Genomic DNA, 23,031 nt, shown 5'->3' with positions numbered 1-23,031 from the left:
TTCCTGATGTTGGGTGAAGGATTTGACAGGATACCGTAGAGAATTTCCCAGCACATCACCGTAAGAGGTCATTTGATCCTTCACAGCCTCCCGTGTTGGCAGATCAGTCCTCGGTTCCATGTCACATCACAAAGAGACACACTCTGACAGTGCGGCACTCCCTCAGTACTGACACCCTGACAGTGTGGCACTCCCTCAGTACTGACCCTCTGACAGTGCGGCACTCCCTCAGTACTGACACCCTGACAGTGCGGCACTCCCTCAGTACTGACCCTCTGACAGTGCGGCACTCCCTCAGTACTGACCCTCTGACAGTGCGGCAGGAGGTGCTGGAAGTCTTAAAGCGCATCAAGGTAGATAAATCCCCGGACCTGATGAAGTATATCCCAGGACGTTGTGGGAGGCTAGGGAGGAAATTGCAGGTCCCCTAGCCGAGATATTTGAATCATCGATAGTCACAGGTGAGGTGCCTGAAAATTGGAGAGTGGCAAATGTTGTGCCTTTGTTTAAAAAGGGCTGCAGGGAAAAGCCTGGGAACTACAGGCCAGTGAGCCTCACATCTGTGGTGGGTAAATTGTTGGAAGGTATTTTGAGAGACAGGATCTACAGGCATTTAGAGACGCAAGGACTGATTAGGGACAGTCAGCGTGGCTTTGTGAGTGGAAAATCATGTCTCACAAATTTAATTGAATTTTTTGAAGGAGTAACCAAGAAGATAGATGAGGGCATAGATAGATAGATAGATGATAATGTGATAGATGATAATAGATAGATGATAGATGATGAGATAGATGATAATGTGGTAAATTGGATCAGCAAATTTGCTGATGATACAAAGATTGGAGGTGTAGTGGACAGTGAGGAAGGTTTTCAAAGCTTGCAGAGGGATTTGGACCAACTAGAAAAATGGGCTGAAAAATGGCAAATGGAATTTAACGCAGACAAGTGTGAGATATTGCACTTTGGAAGGACAAACCAAAGTCTTAGAATCTTAGAAACCCTACAGCACAGAAAGAGGCCATTCGGCCCATCGAGTCTGCACCGACCACAATCCCACCCCAGGCCCTACCCCCATATCCCTACATCTTTTACCCACTAATCCCTCTAACCTACGCATCCCAGGACACTAAGGGGCAATTTTAGCATGGCCAATCAACCTAACCCGCACATCTTTGGACTGTGGGAGGAAACCGGAGCACCCGGAGGAAACCCATGCAGACACGAGGAGAATGTGCAAACTCCACACAGACAGTGACCCAGGCTGGGAATCGAACCCAGGTCCCTGGAGCTGTGAAGCAGCAGTGCTAACCACTGTGCTACCGTGTCGCCCGTAGAACGTACAGGGTAAATGGTAGGACTCTGAAGAGTGCAGTTGAACAGAGGGATCTGGGAATACAGGTACAGAATTCCCTAAAAGTGATGTCACAGGTGGATAGGGTTGTAAAGAGTGCCTTTGGTACATTGGCCTTTATAAATCGGAGTATCGAGTATAAAAGTTGGAGTGTTATGGTAAGGTTATATAAGGCATTGGTGAGGCCGAATTTAGAGTATTGTGTACTGTTATTTGTCATTTATATTAATGATTTGGATGAGAATATAGGAGACATGGTTAGTAAGTTTGCAGATGACACCTAGTTACAGGAAGGATGTAAATAAGGTTGAAAGAGTGCAGAGAAGGTTCACAAGGATGTTGCCGGGACTTGGGAAGCTGAGTTACAGAGAGAGGTTGAATAGAATCATAGAAATCATAGAAACCCTACAGTGCAGAAGGAGGCCATTCGGCCCATCGAGTCTGCACCGACCACAATCCCACCCAGGCCCTACCCCCACATATTTACCCGCTAATCCCTCTAACCTACGCATCCCAGGACTCCAAGGGGCAATTTTTAACCTGGCCAATCAACCTAACCTGCACATCTTTGGACTGTGGGAGGAAACCGGAGCACCCGAAGGAAACCCACGCAGACACGAGGAGAATGTGCAAACTCCACACAGACAGTGACCCGAGCCGGGAATCGAACCCGGGACCCTGGAGCTGTGAAGCAGCAGTGCTAACCACTGTGCTACCGTGCCGCCCAATAGGTTGGGACTTTATTCCCTGGAGCGTAAAAGAATGAGGGGAGATTTGATAGAGTTGTATAAGATTTTGATGGGTATAGATAGAGTGAATGCAAGCAGGCTTTTTCCACTGAGGCGAGGGGAGAAAAAAATCAGAGGGAATGGGCTAAGGGTGAAAGGAGAAAAGTTTAAAGGGAATATTAGAACATAGAACATAGAACATAGAAAAGCAACAGCACAAAGAGGCCCTTCGGCCCACAAGTTGTGCCGAACATGTCCCTACCTTCTAGACCTACCTATAACCCTCCATCCTATTAAGCTCCATGTACTCATCCAGGAGTCTCTTAAAAGACCCTATTGAGTTCGCCTCCATCACCACTGATGGCAGCCGATTCCACTTGCCCACCACCCTCTGTGTGAAAAACGTACCCCTAACATCTCCCCTGTACCTACCCCCCAGCACCTTAAACCTGTGTCCTCTCGTAGCAGCCATTTCCACCCTGGGAAAAAGCCTCTGAGAGTCCACCCGATCTATGCCTCTCAACATCTTATACACCTCTATTAGGTCTCCTCTCATCCTTCGTCTCTCCAAGGAGAAAAGACCGAGCTCCCTCAGCCTATCCTCATAAGGCATGCCACTCAATCCAGGCAACATCCTTGTAAATCTCCTCTGCACCCTTTCAATCTTTTCCACATCCTTCCTGTAATGAGGCGACCAGAACTGAGCACAGTACTCCAAGTGGGGGTCTGACGAGGGTCTTATATAGCTGCATATTAGGGGGGGCTTCTTCACGCAGAGAGTGGTGGGAGTGTGGAATGAGCTGCCGGATAAAGTGGTAAATGCTTTTAACATTTAAGAAAAACTTGGATGGGTTCATGGATGAGAGGGGTGTGGAGGGATATGGTCCAAGTGCAGGTCAGTGGGACGAGGCAAAAAATGGTTCGGCACAGACAAGAAGGGCCAAAAGGCCTGATTCTGAGTTGTAATTTTCTATGGTTCTATGGTTCTATGGCAGTGCAGTCGGTGTTGTCTACATGGACTTTAGCAAAGCCTTTGACAAGGTACAGCATGGTAGGTTGTTGCATGAAGTTAAATCTCACGGGATCCAGGGTGAGGTATCTAAATGGATACAAAATTGGCTTCTTGACAGAACAATAAGAAGTCTCACAACACCAGGTTAAAGTTGTGAGACTTCTTACTGTGCTTACCCCAGTCCAACGCCGGCATCTCCACATCACTTCTTGACAGAAGCCAGAGAGTGGTTGTAGAGGGTTGTTTTTCAAACTAGAGGCCGGTGACCAGCGGTGTGCCTCAGGGATCAGTGCTGGGCCCACTGTTATTTGTCATTTATATTAATGATTTGGATGAGAATATAGGAGGCATGGTTAGTAAGTTTGCAGATGACACCAAGATTGGTGGCATAGTGGACAGTGAAGAAAGTTAACTCCAATTGCAACGGGATCTTGATCAATTGGGCCAGTGGGCTGACGAATGGCAGATGGAGTTTAATTTAGACAAATGCGAGGTGATGCATTTTGGTAGATTGAACCAGGGCAGGACTTACTCAGTTAATGGTAGGGCGTTGGGGAGAGTTACAGAACAAAGAGATCTAGGACATGTTCATAGCTCCTTGAAAGTGAAGTCACGGGTGGACAGAGTGGTGAAGAAGAAGGCATTCGGTCAGAACATTGAATACAGGAGTTGGGACGTCTTGTTGAAGTTTTACAAGACATTGGTAAGGCCACACTTGGAATATTGTGTGCAATTCTGGTCATCCTATTGTAGAAAGGATATTATTAAACTAGAAAGAGTGCAGAAAAGATTTAATAGGATGCTACTGGGACTTGATGGATTGAGTTATGAGGAGAGGCTGAATAGACTGGGACTTTTTTCTCTGGAGCGTAGGAGGCTGAGGCGTGACCTTATAGAGGTCTATAAAATAATGAGGGGTATAGATCAGCTAGGTAGTCAATATCTTTTCCCAAAGGCAGGGGAGTCTAAAACTAGAGGGCAGAGGTTTAAGGTGAGAGGGGAGAGATACAAAAGTGTCCAGAGGGGCAATTTTTTCACACAGAGGGTGGTGAGTGTCTGGAACAAGCTGCCAGAGGTAGTAGTAGAGGCGAGTATAATTTTATCTTTTAATAAGCATTTAGATAGTTACATGGGTACGATGGGTATAGAGGGATATGGGCCAAATGCGGGCAATTGTGATTAGCCTAAGAGGTTTTTAAAAAAAAGGGCGGCGTGGACAAGTTGGGCCGAAGGGCCTGTTTCCATGCTGTAAACCTCTATGGCTCTATGACCCTCTGACAGTGCGGCACTCCCTCAGTACTGACCCTCTGACAGTGCGGCACTCCCTCAGTACTGACCCTCTGACAGTGCGGCACTCCCTCAGTACTGACCCTCTGACAGTGCGGCACTCCCTCAGTACTGACCTTCTGACAGTGCAGCACTCCCTCAGTACTGTCCCTCTGACAGTGCGGCACTCCCTCAGTACTGACCCTCTGACAGTGCAGCACTCCCTCAGTACTGTCCCTCTGACAGTGCGGCACTCCCTCAGTACTGACCCTCTGACAGTGCGGCACTCTCTCAGTACTGTACTGATCCTCTGACAGTGCGGCACTCCCTCAGTACTGACCCTCTGACAGTGCGGCACTCCCTCAGTACTGACCCTCTGACAGTGCGGCACTCTCTCAGTACTGACCCTCTGACAGTGCGGCACTCCTTCAGTACTGACACACTGACAGTACATTTAATGTCGGGTTATTGATCTAAAATATAAAATGTTGATGCACACTGAATTCAGGCAACCTCTGGAAATGGTTGTGCAACATTATGTTGATCAAGGGATGTTAATTGACGCTCCTTATCCAAGCCGTTTGTCTCTGTGTTTCAGGAATTCGGGGCATTGTGATGGGAAGGTTGTCCATGAACCGAGACTCTTTCTCCCTTCTGCTGAACTTTCTAGCTGTGAGTCTCTCGGCTACGGCTCTGATCAGCACCTACTGGTGTGTGGGGACTCAGAAAGTGCCGAAACCCACCTGTACTCAGATGAGGATGACAGACTGCACTATTCCTCTGAGCGTGGAGGATGATGCCAACAGCAGCGTGGGAGACAGCGGGTACAACTGGGAAACAGGCGACGACCGCTTCACCTTCCGATCATTCCATACAGGAATCTGGATATCCTGTGAGGAGAATATTACTGGAACAGGTCTGACCACTTAGATCAAGTTTCACATCATATTGATTGCATCTGACATGGCAATGGACCAACCGTGACAGTGTAGCACTCCCTCAGTACTGACCCTATAGCCGTGCGGCACTCCCTCAGTAATGACCCTCTGACAGTGCGGCACTCCCTCAGTAATGACCCTCTGACAGTGCGGCTCTCCCTCAGTAATGACCCTCTGACAGTGCAGCACTCCCTCAGTACTGACCCTCTGACAGTGCGGTACTCCCTCAGTACTGACTCTCTGACAGTGCAGAACTAACTCAGCACTGACCCTCTGACAGTGCGGCACTCCCTCAGTAATGACCCTCTGACAGTGCAGCACTCCCTCAGTACTGACCCTCTGACAGTGCGGTACTCTCTCAGTACTGACTCTCTGACAGTGCAGAACTAACTCAGCACTGACCCTCTGACAGTGCAGCACTCCCTCAGTACTGACCCTCTGACAGTGCGGCACTCCGTCAGTACTGACCCTCTGACAGTGCAGCACTCCCTCAGTACTGACCCTCTGACAGTGCAGAACTAACTCAGTACTGACCCTCTGACAGTGCAGCACTCTCTCAGTACTGACCCTCTGACAGTGCAGAACTAACTCAGCACTGACCCTCTGACAGTGCGGCACTCCCTCAGTACTGACCCTCTGACAGTGCGGCACTCCCTCAGTACTGACCCTCTGACAGTGCAGCACTCCCTCAGTACTGACCCTCTGACAGTGCAGCACTCCCTCAGCACTGACCTTCTGACAGTGCAGCACTCCCTCAGCACTGACCTTCTGACAGTGCAGCACTCCCTCAGTACAAAGAACAAAGGACAAAGGAAATTACAGCACAGGAACAGGCCCTTCGGCCCTCCAAGCGCCGATCACATTTATCTATCTAAACCAACTGCTTGTATTCCTCTATTTTCCGTTTGTTCATGTCTATCAAGATAAGTCTTAAATGTCTTAAATGCCCGACTGAACTAAAACCCATTACCCTTCTGGGGACTATATTCCTCTATTCCCATCCTATTCCTGTATTTGTCAAGACGCCCATTAAAAGTCACTATTTAAATGTTTTCCCATGGTGGGTTCTAAAACCTTTCCCCTCCCAGAGCAGCACCAGTGGATTATGCGCCAGTGACGTTACCACTGGGTCACTGTCTCCCTCTGGCTGCCATAGTTTCTACCTTACAAAGGTGCCTAGTGCCAAAGTGCTCCGACAAGCACTTTGAGAAGTCGATGCTGCAATAAAAATGCAAGTTCTTTCTGTGTTCTCCCTCAGTGATCCCTCAGAGATAGAGCAAGACGTCACTAAAGGCTGGCATCTTAACTCCAACAAAAAACATCAACAATATTATTGGAGAAGATTATTCGGGACAGGATTTAGTCACATTTGGATAAATATGGACTTATTAGCGAGAGGCAGCGTGGCTTTGTGCGGGGAGGTCGTGTCTCACAAACTTGATTGTGTTTTTTAAGGAAGTGACTAAGCTGATTGATGAGGGTAGGGCAGTGGATGTTGTCTACATGGACTTTAGCAAGGCCTTTGACAAGGTTCTTCATGGCAGGCTGATACAGAAGGTGAAGTTGCACGGGGTCCGCAGTGAGCTGGTAAGAAGGGTACAGAACTGGCTTGGTCGTAGAAGAGTTTTAAAAGTTTAAAGTTTATTTATTTGTGTCACAAGTAGGCTTACATTAACATTGCAATGAAGTTACTGTGAAAATCCCCTGGTCACCACACTCCAGCGCCTGTTCGGGTACACTGAGAGAGAATTTAGCATGGCTAATCCACCTAACCAGCACGTCTTTCGGACTGAGGGAGGAAACTGGAGCACTCAGAGGAAACCCACACAGACACGGGGAGAATTTGCAGACTCCACACAGACAGTGACCCAAGCTGGGAATTGAACTCAGGTCCAGGATATAGATAGGCTGGATACTTGGGTGGAGAAATGGCAGATGGAATTTAATCTGGACAAATGCGAGGTGATGCATTTGGAAGGTTTAATGCAGGAGGGAATTATATAGTAAATGGCAGAACCCTTAGAAGCATTAACATACAGAGGGATCTGGGCGTACAGGTCCACAGTTCCCTGTAAGTGGCAACACAAGTGGATAAGGTGGTCAAGAAGGCGTATGGCATGCTTGCCATCATTGGTTGGGACATAGAGTACAAAATTGGCAAGTCATGTTGCAGCTGTATACAACTTTAGCATGTTTGGAATATTGCATACAGTTCCGGTCGCCACACTACCAGAAGGATGTGGATGCTCTGGAGAGGATACAGAAGAGGTTTACCAGGATGTTGCCTGGTCTGGAGGTATTAGCTATGAGGAGAAGTTGGATAAGCTCGGTTTGCTTTCACTTGAGGCTGAGGCGCGACCTGATAGAGGTTTACAAAATGATGAGAAACATGGATAGAATGGATAGTCAGAGTCTTTTCCCCAGGGTAGAAATGTCAATTACCAGGGAACATGGGTTCAAGGTAAAAGGGAGAAAGTTTAAAGGAGATTTGAGAGGTAAGTTTTTTACACAGAGGGTGGTAAGTGCCTGGAATGCGCTGCCAGAGGGGGTGGGAGAAGCAGATACAATAGTGACATTTCAGTGGCACCTTAACACAGCCTTGCGGGGCACTGCCTGTCACAGAGGCAGGAGTCAAACCCCAGGCCACGGAGTTTGGAGATGAATTTTGCAGGAATAATGGTGTTGAAGGCTGAGTTCCCATTGGTGGAAGGGTCAGGAATCAGATTACACCGATTTCAGGTGGATGGCAAAAGAACCAGAGGCGATGTGAGAAAAATCATCTTTTTAATGCAGTGAGTGGTTAGGATCTGGGATACTCTGCCTGAGAGTGGGATAGAGACGGAGTCAATTGTGTCATTCAAAAAGGAATTGGGAAATTATCCAACAAGGAACATTTGCAGACCTATGGGGAAAAAGCAGAGAAGTGGGACTAGCTGAGATGCTCTTGCAGCGAGGCGGCATGAACATGGCGGGCTGAATGGTCTCCTTCTTTACTGTAATCATGTCATGATTCTACATATAGAAGAAATAAGAGGGGGACGAGGTTAGGTCCTTGGACGAAGGGTGCGGGGTAGTGGGATGGGGTGATGGGGAGACACCAGAGGTAATGGTGAGGGTTCAGGAAGAGACACTCCAGATCAGACAGATGAGCTGTTGATGGTGCTGTGTGCTGAAATGGTTTGTTGTGAGCATTTACTTAACCTTGAATGTGGATTCAATTTATTTTGCAAAATATTCCATGTTATCTGCTGGTCAGCAAGTGAGAACTGTGGTGTAGTTAATCCCAGTTCATCCGAGAATCTATATTGGGCGGATTGTCTTATGAGGAGAGGTTGGACAGACTGAGCTTGTATCCACTGGAGTTTAGAAGAGTTAAGAGGTGACTTGATTGAGACAAACAATATCCTGAGAGGTCTTGACAGGATTTTAAGTTTATTTATTGTTGTCACAAGTAGGCTTACATTAACACTGCAATGAAGTTACTGTGAAAGTCCCCTAGTCGCCGCACTCTGGCACCTGTTCTGATACACTGAGGGGAAATTTAGCATGGACAGCTCACCTAACCTGCGCATCTTTGGACTGTGGAAGGAAACCGGAGCACCCGGAGGAAACCCACACAGACACGGGGAGAACGTGAAGACTCCACACAGATAGTGACCCAAGCCGGGAATCGAACCCGGGTCCCTGGCGAGTCAGCAGCGCTAACCTCACACTGTGAAGCACCAAGTGGCTTACTCCTGCTCCTTATTGGTATGTGTGTAATCTGGCTTCGTTTCCTCTGGTCTGCCTATAAATTGTTGAGGTTTTTTTTTAATTGATTGAATGATTCGATTGCATAGAAATTTCTAGAAAATGCAACAACGTTAAGCCCAATAGGACCATGCCAGTGATTATGCCTCACTTGAATCTTTCCTCATCTCCACTACTTCTCACCCCACCTATTGTTCCTTCTCCCTCTTATCTATCGTCCCTCGAAATCCATCAAAGCTATTGCTCCATAATAGTGTCGAGTTTAGGTTTTAATATCAAGTCAGTGTTTTATGCGATTAAGTGATTTCATAAAGAATGAAAAAGCTTTTATGAAATGAGAAGATTAATAACAGGGTTACAGAGTTCAAGGTAAAGATTAAAAAACAAACCCCTGTAATTCTGGAATCAAAACAGAAAATGCAGGATATTCACATCAGGTTCTGTGAAAAAATAAATCGAGATTTTAACCTCGCAACAAACTCGGGTCCATGTTGAATAGAACCAACACTTACAGAACTGGCACGTCAGGAATGTTGGCTCCTGTCACAATATCCAGCAAAGAGTTATTGTCGATATTATTAATGGTACCCCCATCTCCCTTCAAATCTGCATCACCCATCTCCACAAAAGAAACTACCCGTGACTCCTCTGACTTTGCAAACTGCCATTCCAGTTCCAACCACCCTTTCCCTTGCAAAGTCCTTCAACAGATATTTGCCTCCCAAACATGAGCCTCCCAAATGCCCAGAACTCCATGGGGCAGGATTTTCCAGCCACGCTCACCCCAAAACTGAGGTCCATGGTCCACCCCTCACCCGCTCCGATTCCTGGGGTGGGCGGAACAGGAAAATTCACCCCCATGTTTGAATCTCTCGGGTGAGATCCCAGCCCCTGGCCCCAAGTCAGATAATAAAGTGAATGGAATGTTGGCATTTATAGCTAAAGGAATAGAATATAAAGGGAAGGAAGTATTGTTGCAACTACACAAGGCATTGGTGAGGCCGCACCTGGAGTATTGTGCACAGTTTTGGTCCCCTTATTTGAGGAAAGATGTAGTGGCATTGGAGGCGGTTCAGAGGAGGTTCACTAGATTGATTCCAGAGATGAGGGGTTTGACGTATGAAGAGAGATTGAACAGTTTACCGAGTCACCTAGTTACAGGAAGGATGTAAATAAGGTTGAAAGAGTGCAGAGAAGGTTCACAAGGATGTTGCCGGGACTTGAGAAGCTGAGTTACAGAGAGAGATTGAATAGGTTGGGACTTTATTCCCTGGAGCGTAGAAGATTGAGGGGAGATTTGATAGAGGTGTATAAGATTTTGATGGGTATAGATAGAGTGAATGCAAGCAGGCTTTTTCCACTGAGGCTAGGGGAGAAAAAGACCAGAGGGCATGGGTTAAGGGTGAAAGGAGAAAAGTTTAAAGGGAATATTAGGGAGGGCTTCTTCACGCAGAGAGTGGTGGGAGTGTGGAATGAGCTGCCGGATAAAGTGGTAAATGCAGGGTCACTTTTAACATTTAAGAAAAACTTGGACGGGTTCATGGATGAGAGGGGTGTGGAGGGATATGGTCCAAGTGCAGGTCAGTGGGACTAGGCATAAAATGGTTCGGCACAGACAAGAAGGGCCAAAAGGCCTGTTTCTGAGCTATAATTTTCTATGGTTCTATGGTTCTAGTTTAGGCCGATACTCTCTGGAATTTAGAAGAATGAGGGGAGATTAAATTGAGGTATACAAGATGATAAAAGGTGTGGATAAAGTAGACGTGGAGTAGATGCTTCCTCCTGTGTGGGACATTCAAGGACGAGAGGTCATAGTCTTAGGATAAGGCGTAGCAAATTCAAAACAGAGTTGAGGAGAAACTACTCCTCCCAAAGGGTTGTGAATCTGTGGAATTCACTCCCCCAAAGTGCGGTGGATGCTGGGACAGTGAGTAAATATAAGGAGGAGTTAGACAGATTTTTAATTGGTAATGGGTTGAAGGGTTATGGGGAGAAGGCAGGAAAATGGGGATGAGGAGCATATCAGCCATGATCGAATGGTGGAGCAGACCCGATGGGCCGAATGGCCTAATTCTGCTCATATATCTTATGAACTCATAAGTCCCGAATGACATTCAATGTGACTATGGTCTAGTAAACTACTGGCCCTCATTCATCCAGACCTGTTAGTGGTCTTTGACACGGCAATATTCACCTCCCACTCCTCTTTTCCATTGTCCAGCTGTGTCCATCGACATCTATCTGGATGCAATCTTAGCTATCTAGTCATCGCCAGAGAATCACCTGCAATGGCTTCTCATCCAATTCCACACCGTTGGGCGGCACAGTGGCACAGTGGTTAGCACTGCCGCCTCACGGCGCCAGGGATCTGGGTTCAATTCCAGCCTCGGGTCACTGTCAGTGTGGAGTTTGCACATTCTCCCCATGTCTGTGTGGATTTCCTCTAGGTGCTCCAACTCTCCACAGATGTGCAGGTTAGGTGGATTGGCCATGCTAATTATCCCTTAGTGTCCCAAGATGCCGAGGTTAGGGGGGAGTAGCGGGAAAAATACATGGGGTTAAGGGGATAGGGCCCGGATGGGAAGTTCTGTTGAAGGGTCGGTACAGACTCAATGGGCTGAATGGCCACTTTCTGCACTGCGGGGTTTCTATGATTACCTATGGAAAGCTCACAGTCTAACAGTGGCAGCGATGTGTCACCATCACACTGAAGCTCCTTCAACAACATCTTCCAGTCTCTACCCCCAAGAAGGACAAGAGCAGCAGGGACATGGGAACACCAACACACAAAAGGCTAAAGTCACAAACCATATGGTTTTGGAACTCTATCGCTGTTCCTTCATTGTTGCTGGGTCAAAATCCTGGAGGTCCTTTTACAGCGCTGTGGGGGTATCTACACCACGTGGACACCAGTCATTCAGGAAGGCAATTGTTGAGCTTGGCTTTTTGCTAGCTGGGTGTATCATAGTGACATTAAATCCTGGGTCCCACACCCAGCCAGTACAGGAACTGTGCTGGGACAGAGAGGGGGATGCACAGATTCATTCTTAAGTTGAATAACCGCCTGTCTTTCTTTTCAGGGGAGAAGTGTCGGAGTTTTATAGATTTGACTCCCAGCACACAGCAAGGTGAGAGAGCACCAGTTCATCAGGGTGGGCTGTGGATTGGAGGGATGGAGGAGGGAGAGGGGAGGTGATGGGGTGGTGGAGGGGATAGTGAGGTTAGGGATGGGGGAGGTTGGGGGTGAGAAGTGGGGATGAGGGGGGGGGGCGTGTGTGAGCTGTGGGGTGGGTGAGGGGGAGGGTGAGGTGGAGCGGGAGGGAAGTTGGGGGGGTGAGTGGAGTAGTGGGGATAGGCAGGGTGGAGGGAGGAGTGTAGTGGTGAGGAGGGGGTGCGTGTGAGCTGTAGGGTGGGTGAAGGAGAGGGTGAGAGGGGTGGGGGAGCGGGAGGGAGGTGGGTGAGGGAGAAGTTTGAGGGGGATGGGTGATGGGGGGTGAAGGGGAGAGTGAGGGGAGTAATGGGGGAGGGGGAGGCAGAGGGCAAGGGTGAGAGGGAATGTGAGGGGGAAGATGAGGGGGTTGGGGATGGGGGAGGGTGAGGGTGAGGAGGGTGAGGGGTTGGGTGAGGGGGAGGGGGAGGGGGAGGGAAAGGGGAGGGGGAGGGGAGGGCAAGGGGTGGGTGAGGGGTTTGGGTGGGGCAGGGGGTGGGTTGGGGATGGGGAGGGAGAGGGGGTTGGATGATGGGGAGCGGATTGAGGGGGAAGGGGTTGAGGATGGGGGAGGGTGAGGAGAAGGGTGAGGCGAAGGATGAGAATGGGGGAGGGTGGGGGAGAGGATGAGGGGGTTGGGGAGGGTGAGGAAAAGGGGGAGGGTGAGGGGTTTGGGTGGGGGCAGGGTGAGGGGGTTGGGGATGGGGAAGGAGAGGGGGTTGAATGAGGGATAGGGGTTTGAGGGGGAGGAGGTTGAGGATGGAGGAGGGTGAGGAGGAGGGTGAGGGGGAGGATGAGGATGGGGAGGGTGAGGGAGAGGATGAGGGGGTTGGGGATGGGGGACGGGGAGAGGGTTGGATGAGGGGGAAGGGTTTGTGGATAATGTGGTGACCCACTGTAATTACATGTTGTATGCCTGGACACACCCCTGCTGCACCTGACCCGAGACTCCTCCCTTTCCACCTGAACGAGGTATAAAGGTGACGGTTCCTCCCCCCTGCCTCAGTCTGGGCCAGGTTAGCTACAATGGTGTGTTCCAGCTCTTTGCGATTAAAAGCCTGTTATTTTCACTCACTCGCAGGAGTCCTCGTAAATTGATGGTTCATCAGATGGGGAGGGGGAGAAGGAAGGGTGAGGAGGAGGGGTTTGGGTGCGGGGGAAGGGGATGGGTGTGAGGGAGTCGAGGATGGGGAGGGTGAGGGGGGGGTGAATTCTTGATGATGTATCTTGTTTTAAATCCAGGGTTGAACAAAAACAAAGATAAAATTCACTTTGGGAATGAGAGGGTTGTGTTGAAGTGTAAATCTCACTGAAACAAAGGACTCTGCTCAGTTCCTGCTTTGTCCTTTTGGGAGGTGATAGAGGTTATACACCGTCTTGTTTCAAACAAGATATCAGTGGCTCAGTGGCCTGTGCTCTCTGACTGTCTCTGACTCTATCCGCTTTCTCCAATCTGGCCTGTACCTCGCTCTCTCTCCTCCATCACTGTCCTTGCCCTTTGTGAGTGGCTCAATATTAATCTGTAGACTTCTGTCTGTCTCATTATTTACCTGTCATTCTCTCTCCGCCCTTGCGTTTCTCTATTTTTCTCTTTTATTCTTTCTCTCTGGCTTGTTGTATATCTGTTTCTCACAGTTTCATAGAAACATAGAAAATAGGAGGAGTAGGAGCGGCACAGCGGCACAGTGGTTAGCCCTGCTGCCTCACAGCGCCAGAAACCTGGGTTCGATTCCCGGCTTGGGTCACAGTCTGTGTGGAGTCTGCACGTTCTCCCCGTGTCTGCGTGGGTTTCATCCGGGTGCTCCACTTTCCTCCCACAGCCTAAAGGTGTGCAGGCTTGGTTGATTGGCTGTGCTAAATTGCCCCTTGGTGTCCAAAGATTAGCCATGGTAAATGTGTGGGGTTATGGGGCCTGAGTAAGATGCTCTGTCAGAGAGTCAATGCAGACTCGATGGGCCACATGGCCTCCTTCTGCACTGTAGGGATTCTTTGGTTCTATTTGGCCCTTTGAGCCTGCTCAGCCATTCAATATGATCATGGGTGACCCTCTTTCTCAATGCCACATTCCTGCTTTCTCCCCATACCCCTTGATGCCACTAAAATCTAAAAATTGATCGATCTCTTTCTTGAATATATTCAGTGATGTGGCCGCCACAGCTTTCTGTGGTCGGGAATTCCACAGATTCACCACCCTCAGTTAAGAAATTTCTCCTCATCTCAGCCCTAAATCGTCTACCCCATATCCTGAGACTGTGCCCTCTAGTTCTAGATTCCCCAACCAGGAAAACATCCTCCCTGGATCTAGTCTGTCCAGTCCTGATAGAATTTTATACATTTCATCTCCGTCTCCTGCTGCTCTTCAACTCATCTCCTTCCCCGTGTCTTGGTTTCCCTTCTTTCTCTCACTTTGTGTATCTCCTGTCCTGTTCTGTTTTGATCCAATTCACTCTATCTCTCGCTGCTGTTCTCTGCACTCTCTTTCTTCAAGTCTCCTGTCCTGTCTGTTTGCCACTCATTCCCCTCTTTAATCCACATTCTCTCACTGGATTATAATGAAGATGCAATTATCACACATTGAGACTGATAATTACTGAATGTCCAAAGCCCCCTCAATCTTCCCCTTCTCCCCTGTGGGACAGGTATCCTGTGGCTCTCGCTGGTCTCGGAGGTTCTCTACATTGTCCTGCTCTCCATTAGTTTCTTGCTGATGGGGTTGGATTTGTGTTTCTCAGGAAACCCCACTTGCGGACTGAAACTCAATGCATTTGCAGCCATTTTCTCTGTCTTGTCTGGTAAGTGAGTGTCTAAAACCACCGGACTGTCCACAGGTGAGTAAAGTAAAGCTCCCTCTACACTGTCAACATCAAACACTCCCAGGACAGGGACAGCACATGGTGAGATACAGAGTAAAGCTCCCTCTGTGATGTCCCCTATCAAACACTCCTGGGAATTTCCTGTCAGTATTGATACCCTACTTCCAGCCACCAAGGATCCCCAGTAAATATTAACAAACTTTCTGAAGATATTGTGGGGCGGCACGGTAGCACAGTGGTTAGCACTGCTGCTTCACAGCTCCAGGGTCCCGGGTTCGATTCCCGGCTCGGGTCACTGTCTGTGTGGAGTTTGCACATTCTCCTCGTGTCTGCGTGGGTTTCCTCCGGGTGCTCCGGTTTCCTCCCACAGTCCAAAGATGTGCGGGTTAGGTTGATTGGCCAGGTTAAAAATTGCCCCTTAGAGTCCTGAGATGCGTAGGTTAGAGGGATTAGCGGGTAAAATATGTGGGGGTAGGGCCTGGGTGGGATGGTGGTCGGTGCAGACTCGATGGGCCGAATGGCCTCCTTCTGCACTGTAGGGATTCTATGATTCTATGATATAGATACACTCCTGTCAATACTGATAGAACTCCAACATATTCTGTGATAGTTTTCATATTGCGGACTCTGTCAGTGAGGTAGAGTGTGCATCTGTGTGCATTTGTGAGAGACTGTGTGCTTACTGTGTTTGACATTGTGTTCGCATGTGTGTAACTCCATCCGTGATGACACGAGTATGTAACAGTGTCCAAATATGTGTCAGAAGATCACTATGTGTTTGTGACTGTGTAATTATTGACGTTAGTGAGAGTCTGTGTTTGCGGCATCTTTGCATGAGTGTCAGTTTGTGAGTATTAATGTGTGTGTATCAGTGTGAGAGTGTATCAGTGTGAGTGTGTATCAGTGTGGGAGTGTATCAATGTGGGAGTGTATCAGTGTGAGAGTGTATCAGTGTGGGAGTGTATCAATGTGGGAGTGTATCAGTGTGAGTGTGTATCAGTGTGGGAGTGTATCAGTGTGAGAGTGTATCAGTGTGAGAGTGTATCAGTGTGGGAGTGTATCAATGTGGGAGTGTATCAGTGTGGGAGTGTATCAGTGTGGGAGTGTATCAGTGTGAGAGTGTATCAGCGTGAGAGTGTATCAGCGTGAGAGTGTATCAGCGTGAGAGTGTATCAGTGTGAGAGTGTGTCAGTGTGAGAGTGTATCAGTGTGGGAGTGTATCAATGTGAGTGTATCAGTGTGGGAGTGTATCAGTGTGAGAGTGTATCAGTGTGAGAGTGTGTCAGTGTGAGAGTGTGTCAGTGTGAGAGTGTATCAGTGTGAGAGTGTGTCAGTGTGAGAGTGTGTCAGTGTGAGAGTGTATCAGTGTGGGAGTGTATCAATGTGAGTGTATCAGTGTGAGTGTATCAGTGTGAAAGTGTATCAATGTGAGAGTGTATCAGTGTGAGAGTGTGTCAGTGTGAGAGTGTGTCAGTGTGAGAGTGTATCAGTGTGGGAGTGTATCAATGTGAGTGTATCAGTGTGAGAGTGTATCAGTGTGGGAGTGTATCAATGTGAGTGTATCAGTGTGAGAGTGTATCAGTGTGAGAGTGTATCAATGTGAGAGTGTATCAGTGTGAGAGTGTGTCAGTGTGAGAGTGTGTCAGTGTGAGAGTGTATCAGTGTGGGAGTGTATCAATGTGAGTGTATCAGTGTGAGAGTGTATCAGTGTGGGAGTGTATCAATGTGAGTGTATCAGTGTGAGAGTGTATCAATGTGAGAGTGTATCAGTGTGAGAGTGTGTCAGGGTGAGAGTGTGTCAGTGTGAGAGTGTATCAGTGTGAGAGTGTATCAGTGTGAGAGTGTATCAGTGTGGGAGTGTATCAGTGTGAGAGTGTATCAGTGTGGGAGTGTATCAATGTGAGTGTATCAGTGTGAGAGTGTATCAGTGTGGGAGTGTATCAGTGTGAGAGTGTATCAGTGTGAGAGTGTATCAGTGTGGGAGTGTATCAATGTGGGAGTGTATCAGTGTGAGAGTGTATCAGTGTGGGAGTGTATCAGTGTGAGAGTGTATCAGCGTGAGAGTGTATCAGCGTGAGAGTGTATCAGCGTGAGAGTGTATCAGCGTGAGAGTGTATCAGTGTGAGAGTGTATCAGTGTGGGAGTGTATCAGTGTGGGAGTGTATCAGTGTGAGTGTATCAGTGTGAGAGTGTATCAGTGTGAGAGTGTATCAGTGTGAGAGTGTGTCAGTGTGAGAGTGTGTCAGTGTGAGAGTGTATCAGTGTGGGAGTGTATCAATGTGAGTGTATCAGTGTGGGAGTGTATCAGTGTGAGAGTGTATCAGTGTGAGAGTGTGTCAGTGTGAGAGTGTGTCAGTGTGAGAGTGTATCAGTGTGAGAGTGTGTCAGTGTGAGAGTGTGTCAGTGTGAGAGTGTATCAGTGTGGGAGTGTATCAATGTGAGTGTATCAGTGTGAGTGTATCAGTGTGAAAGTGTATCAATGTGAGAGTGTATCAGTGTGAGAGTGTGTCAGTGTGAGAGTGTGTCAGTGTGAGAGTGTATCAGTGTGGGAGTGTATCAATGTGAGTGTATCAGTGTGAGAGTGTATCAGTGTGGGAGTGTATCAATGTGAGTGTATCAGTGTGAGAGTGTATCAGTGTGAGAGTGTATCAATGTGAGAGTGTATCAGTGTGAGAGTGTGTCAGTGTGAGAGTGTGTCAGTGTGAGAGTGTATCAGTGTGGGAGTGTATCAATGTGAGTGTATCAGTGTGAGAGTGTATCAGTGTGGGAGTGTATCAATGTGAGTGTATCAGTGTGAGAGTGTATCAATGTGAGAGTGTATCAGTGTGAGAGTGTGTCAGTGTGAGAGTGTGTCAGTGTGAGAGTGTATCAGTGTGAGAGTGTATCAGTGTGAGAGTGTATCAGTGTGGGAGTGTATCAGTGTGAGAGTGTATCAGTGTGGGAGTGTATCAATGTGAGTGTATCAGTGTGAGAGTGTATCAGTGTGGGAGTGTATCAGTGTGAGAGTGTATCAGTGTGAGAGTGTATCAGTGTGGGAGTGTATCAGTGTGAGAGTGTATCAGTGTGAGAGTGTATCAGTGTGAGTGTGTCAGTGTGTGTCAGCTGGTTAGTGTGCATCTCAGCTTTTTTGAGTGTCAGTACAGTTGAGTATCAGTCTCTGCAAGAACATTAACACAAGTGTGCCGGTGCGGGAGGGTGCAGTGTGGGAGAGTGTAGTGAAGTGTGTTGGTGCGGGAGGGTGCAGTGTGGGAGAGTGTAGTGAAGTGTGCCGGTGCGGGAGGGTGCAGTGTGGGAGAGTGTAGTGAAGTGTGCCGGTGCGGGAGGGTGCAGTGTGGGAGAGTGTAATGAAGTGTGCCGGTGCGGGAGGGTGCAGTGTGGGAGAGTGTAGTGAAGTGTGTCGGTGCGGGAGGGTGCAGTGTGGGAGAGTGTAGTGAAGTGTGTCGGTGCGGGAGGGTGCAGTGTGGGAGAGTGTAGTGAAGTGTGCCGGTGCGGGAGGGTGCAGTGTGGGAGAGTGTAGTGAAGTGTGCCAGTGCGGGAAGGTGCAGTGTGGGAGAGTGTAGTGAAGTGTGTCGGTGCGGGAGGGTGCAGTGTGGGAGAGTGTAGTGAAGTGTGTCGGTGTGCCTGTGTCAGTGTGGGTGTGTGTAGTGAAGTGTGTCGGTGTGCCTGTGTCAGTGTGGGAGAGTGTAGTGAAGTGTGTCGGTGTGTCAGTGTGGGTGTGTGTAGTGAAGTGTGTCGGTGTGCCTGTGTCAGTGTGGGAGAGTGTAGTGAAGTGTGTCGGTGTGCCTGTGTCAGTGTGGGGGTGTGTAGTGAAGTGTGTCGGTGTGCCTGTGTCAGTGTGGGAGAGTGTAGTGAAGTGTGTCGGTGTGCCTGTGTCAGTGTGGGAGAGTGTAGTGAAGTGTGTCGGTGTGCCTGTGTCAGTGTGGGTGTGTGTAGTGAAGTGTGTCGGTGTGCCTGTGTCAGTGTGGGAGAGTGTAGTGAAGTGTGTCGGTGTGCCTGTGTCAGTGTGGGAGAGTGTAGTGAAGTGTGTCGGTGTGCCTGTGTCAGTGTGGGTGTGTGTAGTGAAGTGTGTCAGTGTGTCAGTGTGGGTGTGTGTAGTGAAGTGTGTCGGTGTGCCTGTGTCAGTGTGGGAGAGTGTAGTGAAGTGTGTCAGTGTGCCTGTGTGAGTGTGGGAGAGTGTAGTGAAGTGTGTCGGTGTGCCTGTGTCAGTGTGGGTGTGTGTAGTGAAGTGTGTCAGTGTGCCTGTGTCAGTGTGGGAGAGTGTAGTGAAGTGTGTCGGTGTGCCTGTGTCAGTGTGGGTGTGTGTAGTGAAGTGTGTCAGTGTGTCAGTGTGGGAGAGTGTAGTGAAGTGTGTCGGTGTGCCTGTGTCAGTGTGGGTGTGTGTAGTGAAGTGTGTCGGTGTGCCTGTGTCAGTGTGGGAGAGTGTAGTGAAGTGTGTCAGTGTGCCTGTGTCAGTGTGGGTGTGTCAGTGTGCGTGTGTCAGTGTGGGTGTGTCAGTGTGGGTGTGTCAGTGTGGGTGTGTGTAGTGAAGTGTGTCAGTGTGCGTGTATCAGTGTGGGTGTGTCAGTGTGGGTGTGTCAGTGTGGGTGTGTCAGTGTGGGTGTGTGTGTGGGTGTGTGTAGTGAAGTGTGTCAGTGTGGGTGTGTGTAGTGAAGTGTGTCAGTGTGGGTGTGTGTAGTGAAGTGTGTCAGTGTGGGTGTGTCAGTGTGGGTGTGTCAGTGTGCCTGTGTCGGTGTGGGTGTGTCAGTGTGGGTGTGTCAGTGTGGGTGTGTCAGTGTGGGTGTGTCGGTGTGCCTGTGTCAGTGTGGGTGTGTCAGTGTGGGTGTGTCAGTGTGGGTTTGTCAGTGTGGGTGTGTCGGTATGCCTGTGTCAGTGTGGGTGTGTCAGTGTGGGTGTGTCAGTGTGCCTGTGTCGGTGTGCCTGTGTCAGTGTGGGTGTGTGTAGTGAAGTGTGTCAGTGTGCGTGTATCAGTGTGGGTGTGTCAGTGTGGGTGTGTCAGTGTTGGTGTGTCAGTGTTGGTGTGTCAGTGTGGGTGTGTCAGTGTGGGTGTGTCAGTGTGGGTGTATCAGTGTGGGTGTATCAGTGTGGGTGTGTCAGTGTGCCTGTGTCAGTGTGGGTGTGTCGGTGTGCCTGTGTCAGTGTGGGTGTGTCGGTGTGCCTGTGTCAGTGTGGGTGTGTGTGATGCTATTCCTTTATTCCCAGGCCTGTTGGGAATGGTTGCCCACATGATGTACACACAAGTTTTCCAAGTGACAGCGAGCCAAGGGCCAGAGGACTGGAGACCACACCGCTGGGACTTTGGCTGGTCCTTCTAGTGAGTACCGAGCAGTGAAGGGCATGTTTCATTGTTAGTTTGCAGTGCGGCCTCACTGGCTGTCCCCTCGCTAACCTTTGGCTGTTTTGCAGCTTGGCTTGGGTCTCCTTCACATTCTGCATGGCTTCTTCAGTCACGGCTCTGAACATCTACACCAAGACAGTCCTCGAGTTCCACCAGTCGCAGAAAATCTACAAACGCAGCTTGAAGCGGAGGCCCGAGGAGCTGTACTATTTCTCAGGCCACACCAGCCACTCAATCTCCAGCTCTGTTGAAGTCTTTTCCAATGCGGCTCCGAATCTCCTGATGGGCAGATCAGTGGCGGACGAGCCGGAGACTGCCGATTCCCTGGGGGATGAACATTGCTAATGGGTGTCGGAGTCTGCGGCCGGTTGCCTCGGCTGTTTGCTTTTGTTGATGTGATGTGTAGTTTCCCTTCGAAACACTGTCAATGTAAAAGCATTTCCCAATAAACATCCTGAGCTGTGGGCACAGTGACCCCTCCAGGGGTTTGGCGTTGAACCCCACTCCAGCTGAGTGGGCTAACACTGACTGTGATTCACGGCTGGACATTGACGAGTGGATGGTTGCAGATTCTGATTGGTTTTGACGTATTGATTGATAGGGAATTGGTTGAAAGCAGGATGTAGCCCCAGGGCATCCTGTGTATCGGAGTGCGGTTTTACTCATCTTTCCAATAACCCTTTGAATAAAAGCAAATTACTGCAGAGGCTGGAATCTGAAACCAAAAGAGAAAATGCTGGAAAATCTCAGCAGGTCTGGCAGCATCTGTAAAGAGAGAAAAGAGCTGACGTTTCGAGTCCAGATGATCTTTTGTCAAAGATAAGAGGCAGAGAAAGTGGGAGATATTTATACTGCAGGGTGAAGGAATGAAAGATGAGTCATAGCCACAGAAACCAGGAGAAAGGCTGCTAATGGCAGCCCATAGAGAGAATAAAGGGTGCGAATGGCCAAACAGCAGAGAAGCTGAAATCAGAGGGTAAACTGTGGCAGATGAAGATGTGGGGGGAGGGGTGGGGTGGGGGGGTGGTGGGAATGAGTGGGAGAGAGGTAAAATTTAGAAAAAGGGGGAAAGGGGAAGCAAAGGGGGGAGCAAAGGTAAGAAAAGGGGGATAAAGTTGGGGGAAAAAGTGGGGGGAAGAAAAATGAAGAAAGACAAATAAAGAAATAAAAGGTGGAGAACAGTAAAAAATTAAATAAAATGAAAACAGAGGGGGTGGAGGTGGGGTAGAGCTAATTATCTGAAGTTGTTGAATTGGATGTTGAGACCGGAAGGTTGTAAAGTGCCCAGCCGGAAGATGAGATGCTGTTCCTGCAGTTTGCGTTGAGCTTCACTGGAACATTGCAGCAGACCAAGGACAGATATGTGGGCATGGGAGCAGGATCGTGTGTTAAAATGGCGAACAACAGGAAGGTCAGGGTCCTGATTGCACACAGACCGAAGGTGCTCAGCAAAGCCATCACCCAGTCTACGCTTGGTCTCTCTGATATAGAGACCACATTGGGAGCAGCAAATGCAATAGACCAAATTGAAAGAGGTGCAAATGAGACACTGCTTAACCTGGAATGAATGTTTTGGGCCTTGGATGGTAAACATGGGAGAGGTAAAGGGACAGGTGTTACACCTTCTGCATGGGAAGGTGCCATGAGTGAGGGGAGAGGTTTGGGTATAGTAGAGGGCACTAGGTTATCCCGGAGGGAATGGTCTCTGCGGTCTCGACCCTTTGAAGCTGTCCTATGGCCTTCTGATCACTAAACATGTTACCAAACAACTGGTTCAATACTGTGAGCCAGAAAGTGGGAATATCTGAAAGTGCTGGAACAAATGGTGGCACAGCGGCACAGTGGTTGGCACTGCTGCTTCACAGTGCCAGGGACCTGGGTTCAATTCCAGCCTTGGGTGACTCTCTGTGTGGAGTTTGCACCTTCTCCCCGTGTCTGCGTGCGTTTCCTCAGGCGCTCCAGTTTCCTCCCACTCCAAAGATGAGCGGGTTAGGTTGATTGGCCATCCTAAATGGTCCCTTAGTGTCAGGGAGATTAGCAGGGTAATTTTATGGGGTTACAGGGATAGGGCCTGGGTGGGATTGTTGTCGGTGCAGGCTCGATGGGCCGAATGGCCTCCTTCTGCACTGTGGGGATTCTATGATTCTATTCTGTGAAGTAAATGTTGATACAGATTCGTACAGGGGATATGGATGGAGACATTGATAGCGCAAGGGAAGGCAGTGTATCAGGTCTGAGATGGGAGAGGGTGAGTAGAGACCGTGGGAGAGGAAATTAAACAGTTGGGTACAAAAAGCGAGGAGGAGACTGAACATAGTATGGAGGATAGCTACATTTATTGCTCTTGTTCCAGGATGCTTCCTCCAACAGCCTCTTAAAATTCAAAAATGGATGGAACGTAGGACGATGATGGAGTAAGAGCGAGACTTGGTGTGAATGCTGGAGAGAGGCGGGGAAGGGGAGGAATGCTGGAGGGAGGAGGAGAAAAGCTGAAGGGAGGGGGGTGGGGAAATGCTGGAGAGAGGGGAATGCTGGAGGGGGGATGGGGAATGCTGGAGGGAGGGGGTGGGGAATGATGGTATGAGTGAGTGAACAAAAATAGATTGGATGGGTTAAGAGAGGGTATATGG

General features: G+C 49.0%; 1 protein-coding gene across 1 annotated transcript; it reads left to right on the top strand.

Annotated features, from left to right (window-relative positions):
- The first annotated feature begins 4,987 nt into the window (after positions 1-4,987).
- Positions 4,988-20,746, top strand: gsg1 (germ cell associated 1). Its single transcript, XM_078238432.1, has 5 exons — positions 4,988-5,273; positions 12,126-12,173; positions 14,893-15,045; positions 20,266-20,377; positions 20,470-20,746. The coding sequence occupies exons 1-5, from the start codon at positions 4,988-4,990 to the stop codon at positions 20,744-20,746; spliced, it is 876 nt and encodes a 291-aa protein (XP_078094558.1).
- Positions 20,747-23,031: the final 2,285 nt, after the last annotated feature.

Source organism: Mustelus asterias, chromosome 21 (assembly GCF_964213995.1).
Source record: "Mustelus asterias chromosome 21, sMusAst1.hap1.1, whole genome shotgun sequence".
In the NCBI taxonomy this organism is placed as follows: domain Eukaryota; kingdom Metazoa; phylum Chordata; class Chondrichthyes; order Carcharhiniformes; family Triakidae; genus Mustelus; species Mustelus asterias.
The sequence above is the reverse complement of the archived record's forward strand: the minus strand, read 5'-3'. Positions and strand labels throughout refer to the sequence as shown.

Bases quoted from the DNA above. Each gene is read 5' to 3' on its own strand.
- gsg1 (XM_078238432.1), top strand. From the start codon at position 4,988: ATGAACCGAGACTCTTTCTCCCTTCTGCTGAACTTTCTAGCTGTGAGT. The intron at 12,174-14,892 runs GTGAGAGAGCAC...CCTGTGGGACAG, and splicing joins GACTCCCAGCACACAGCAAG to GTATCCTGTGGCTCTCGCTG. The intron at 15,046-20,265 runs GTAAGTGAGTGT...CTTTATTCCCAG, and splicing joins CATTTTCTCTGTCTTGTCTG to GCCTGTTGGGAATGGTTGCC.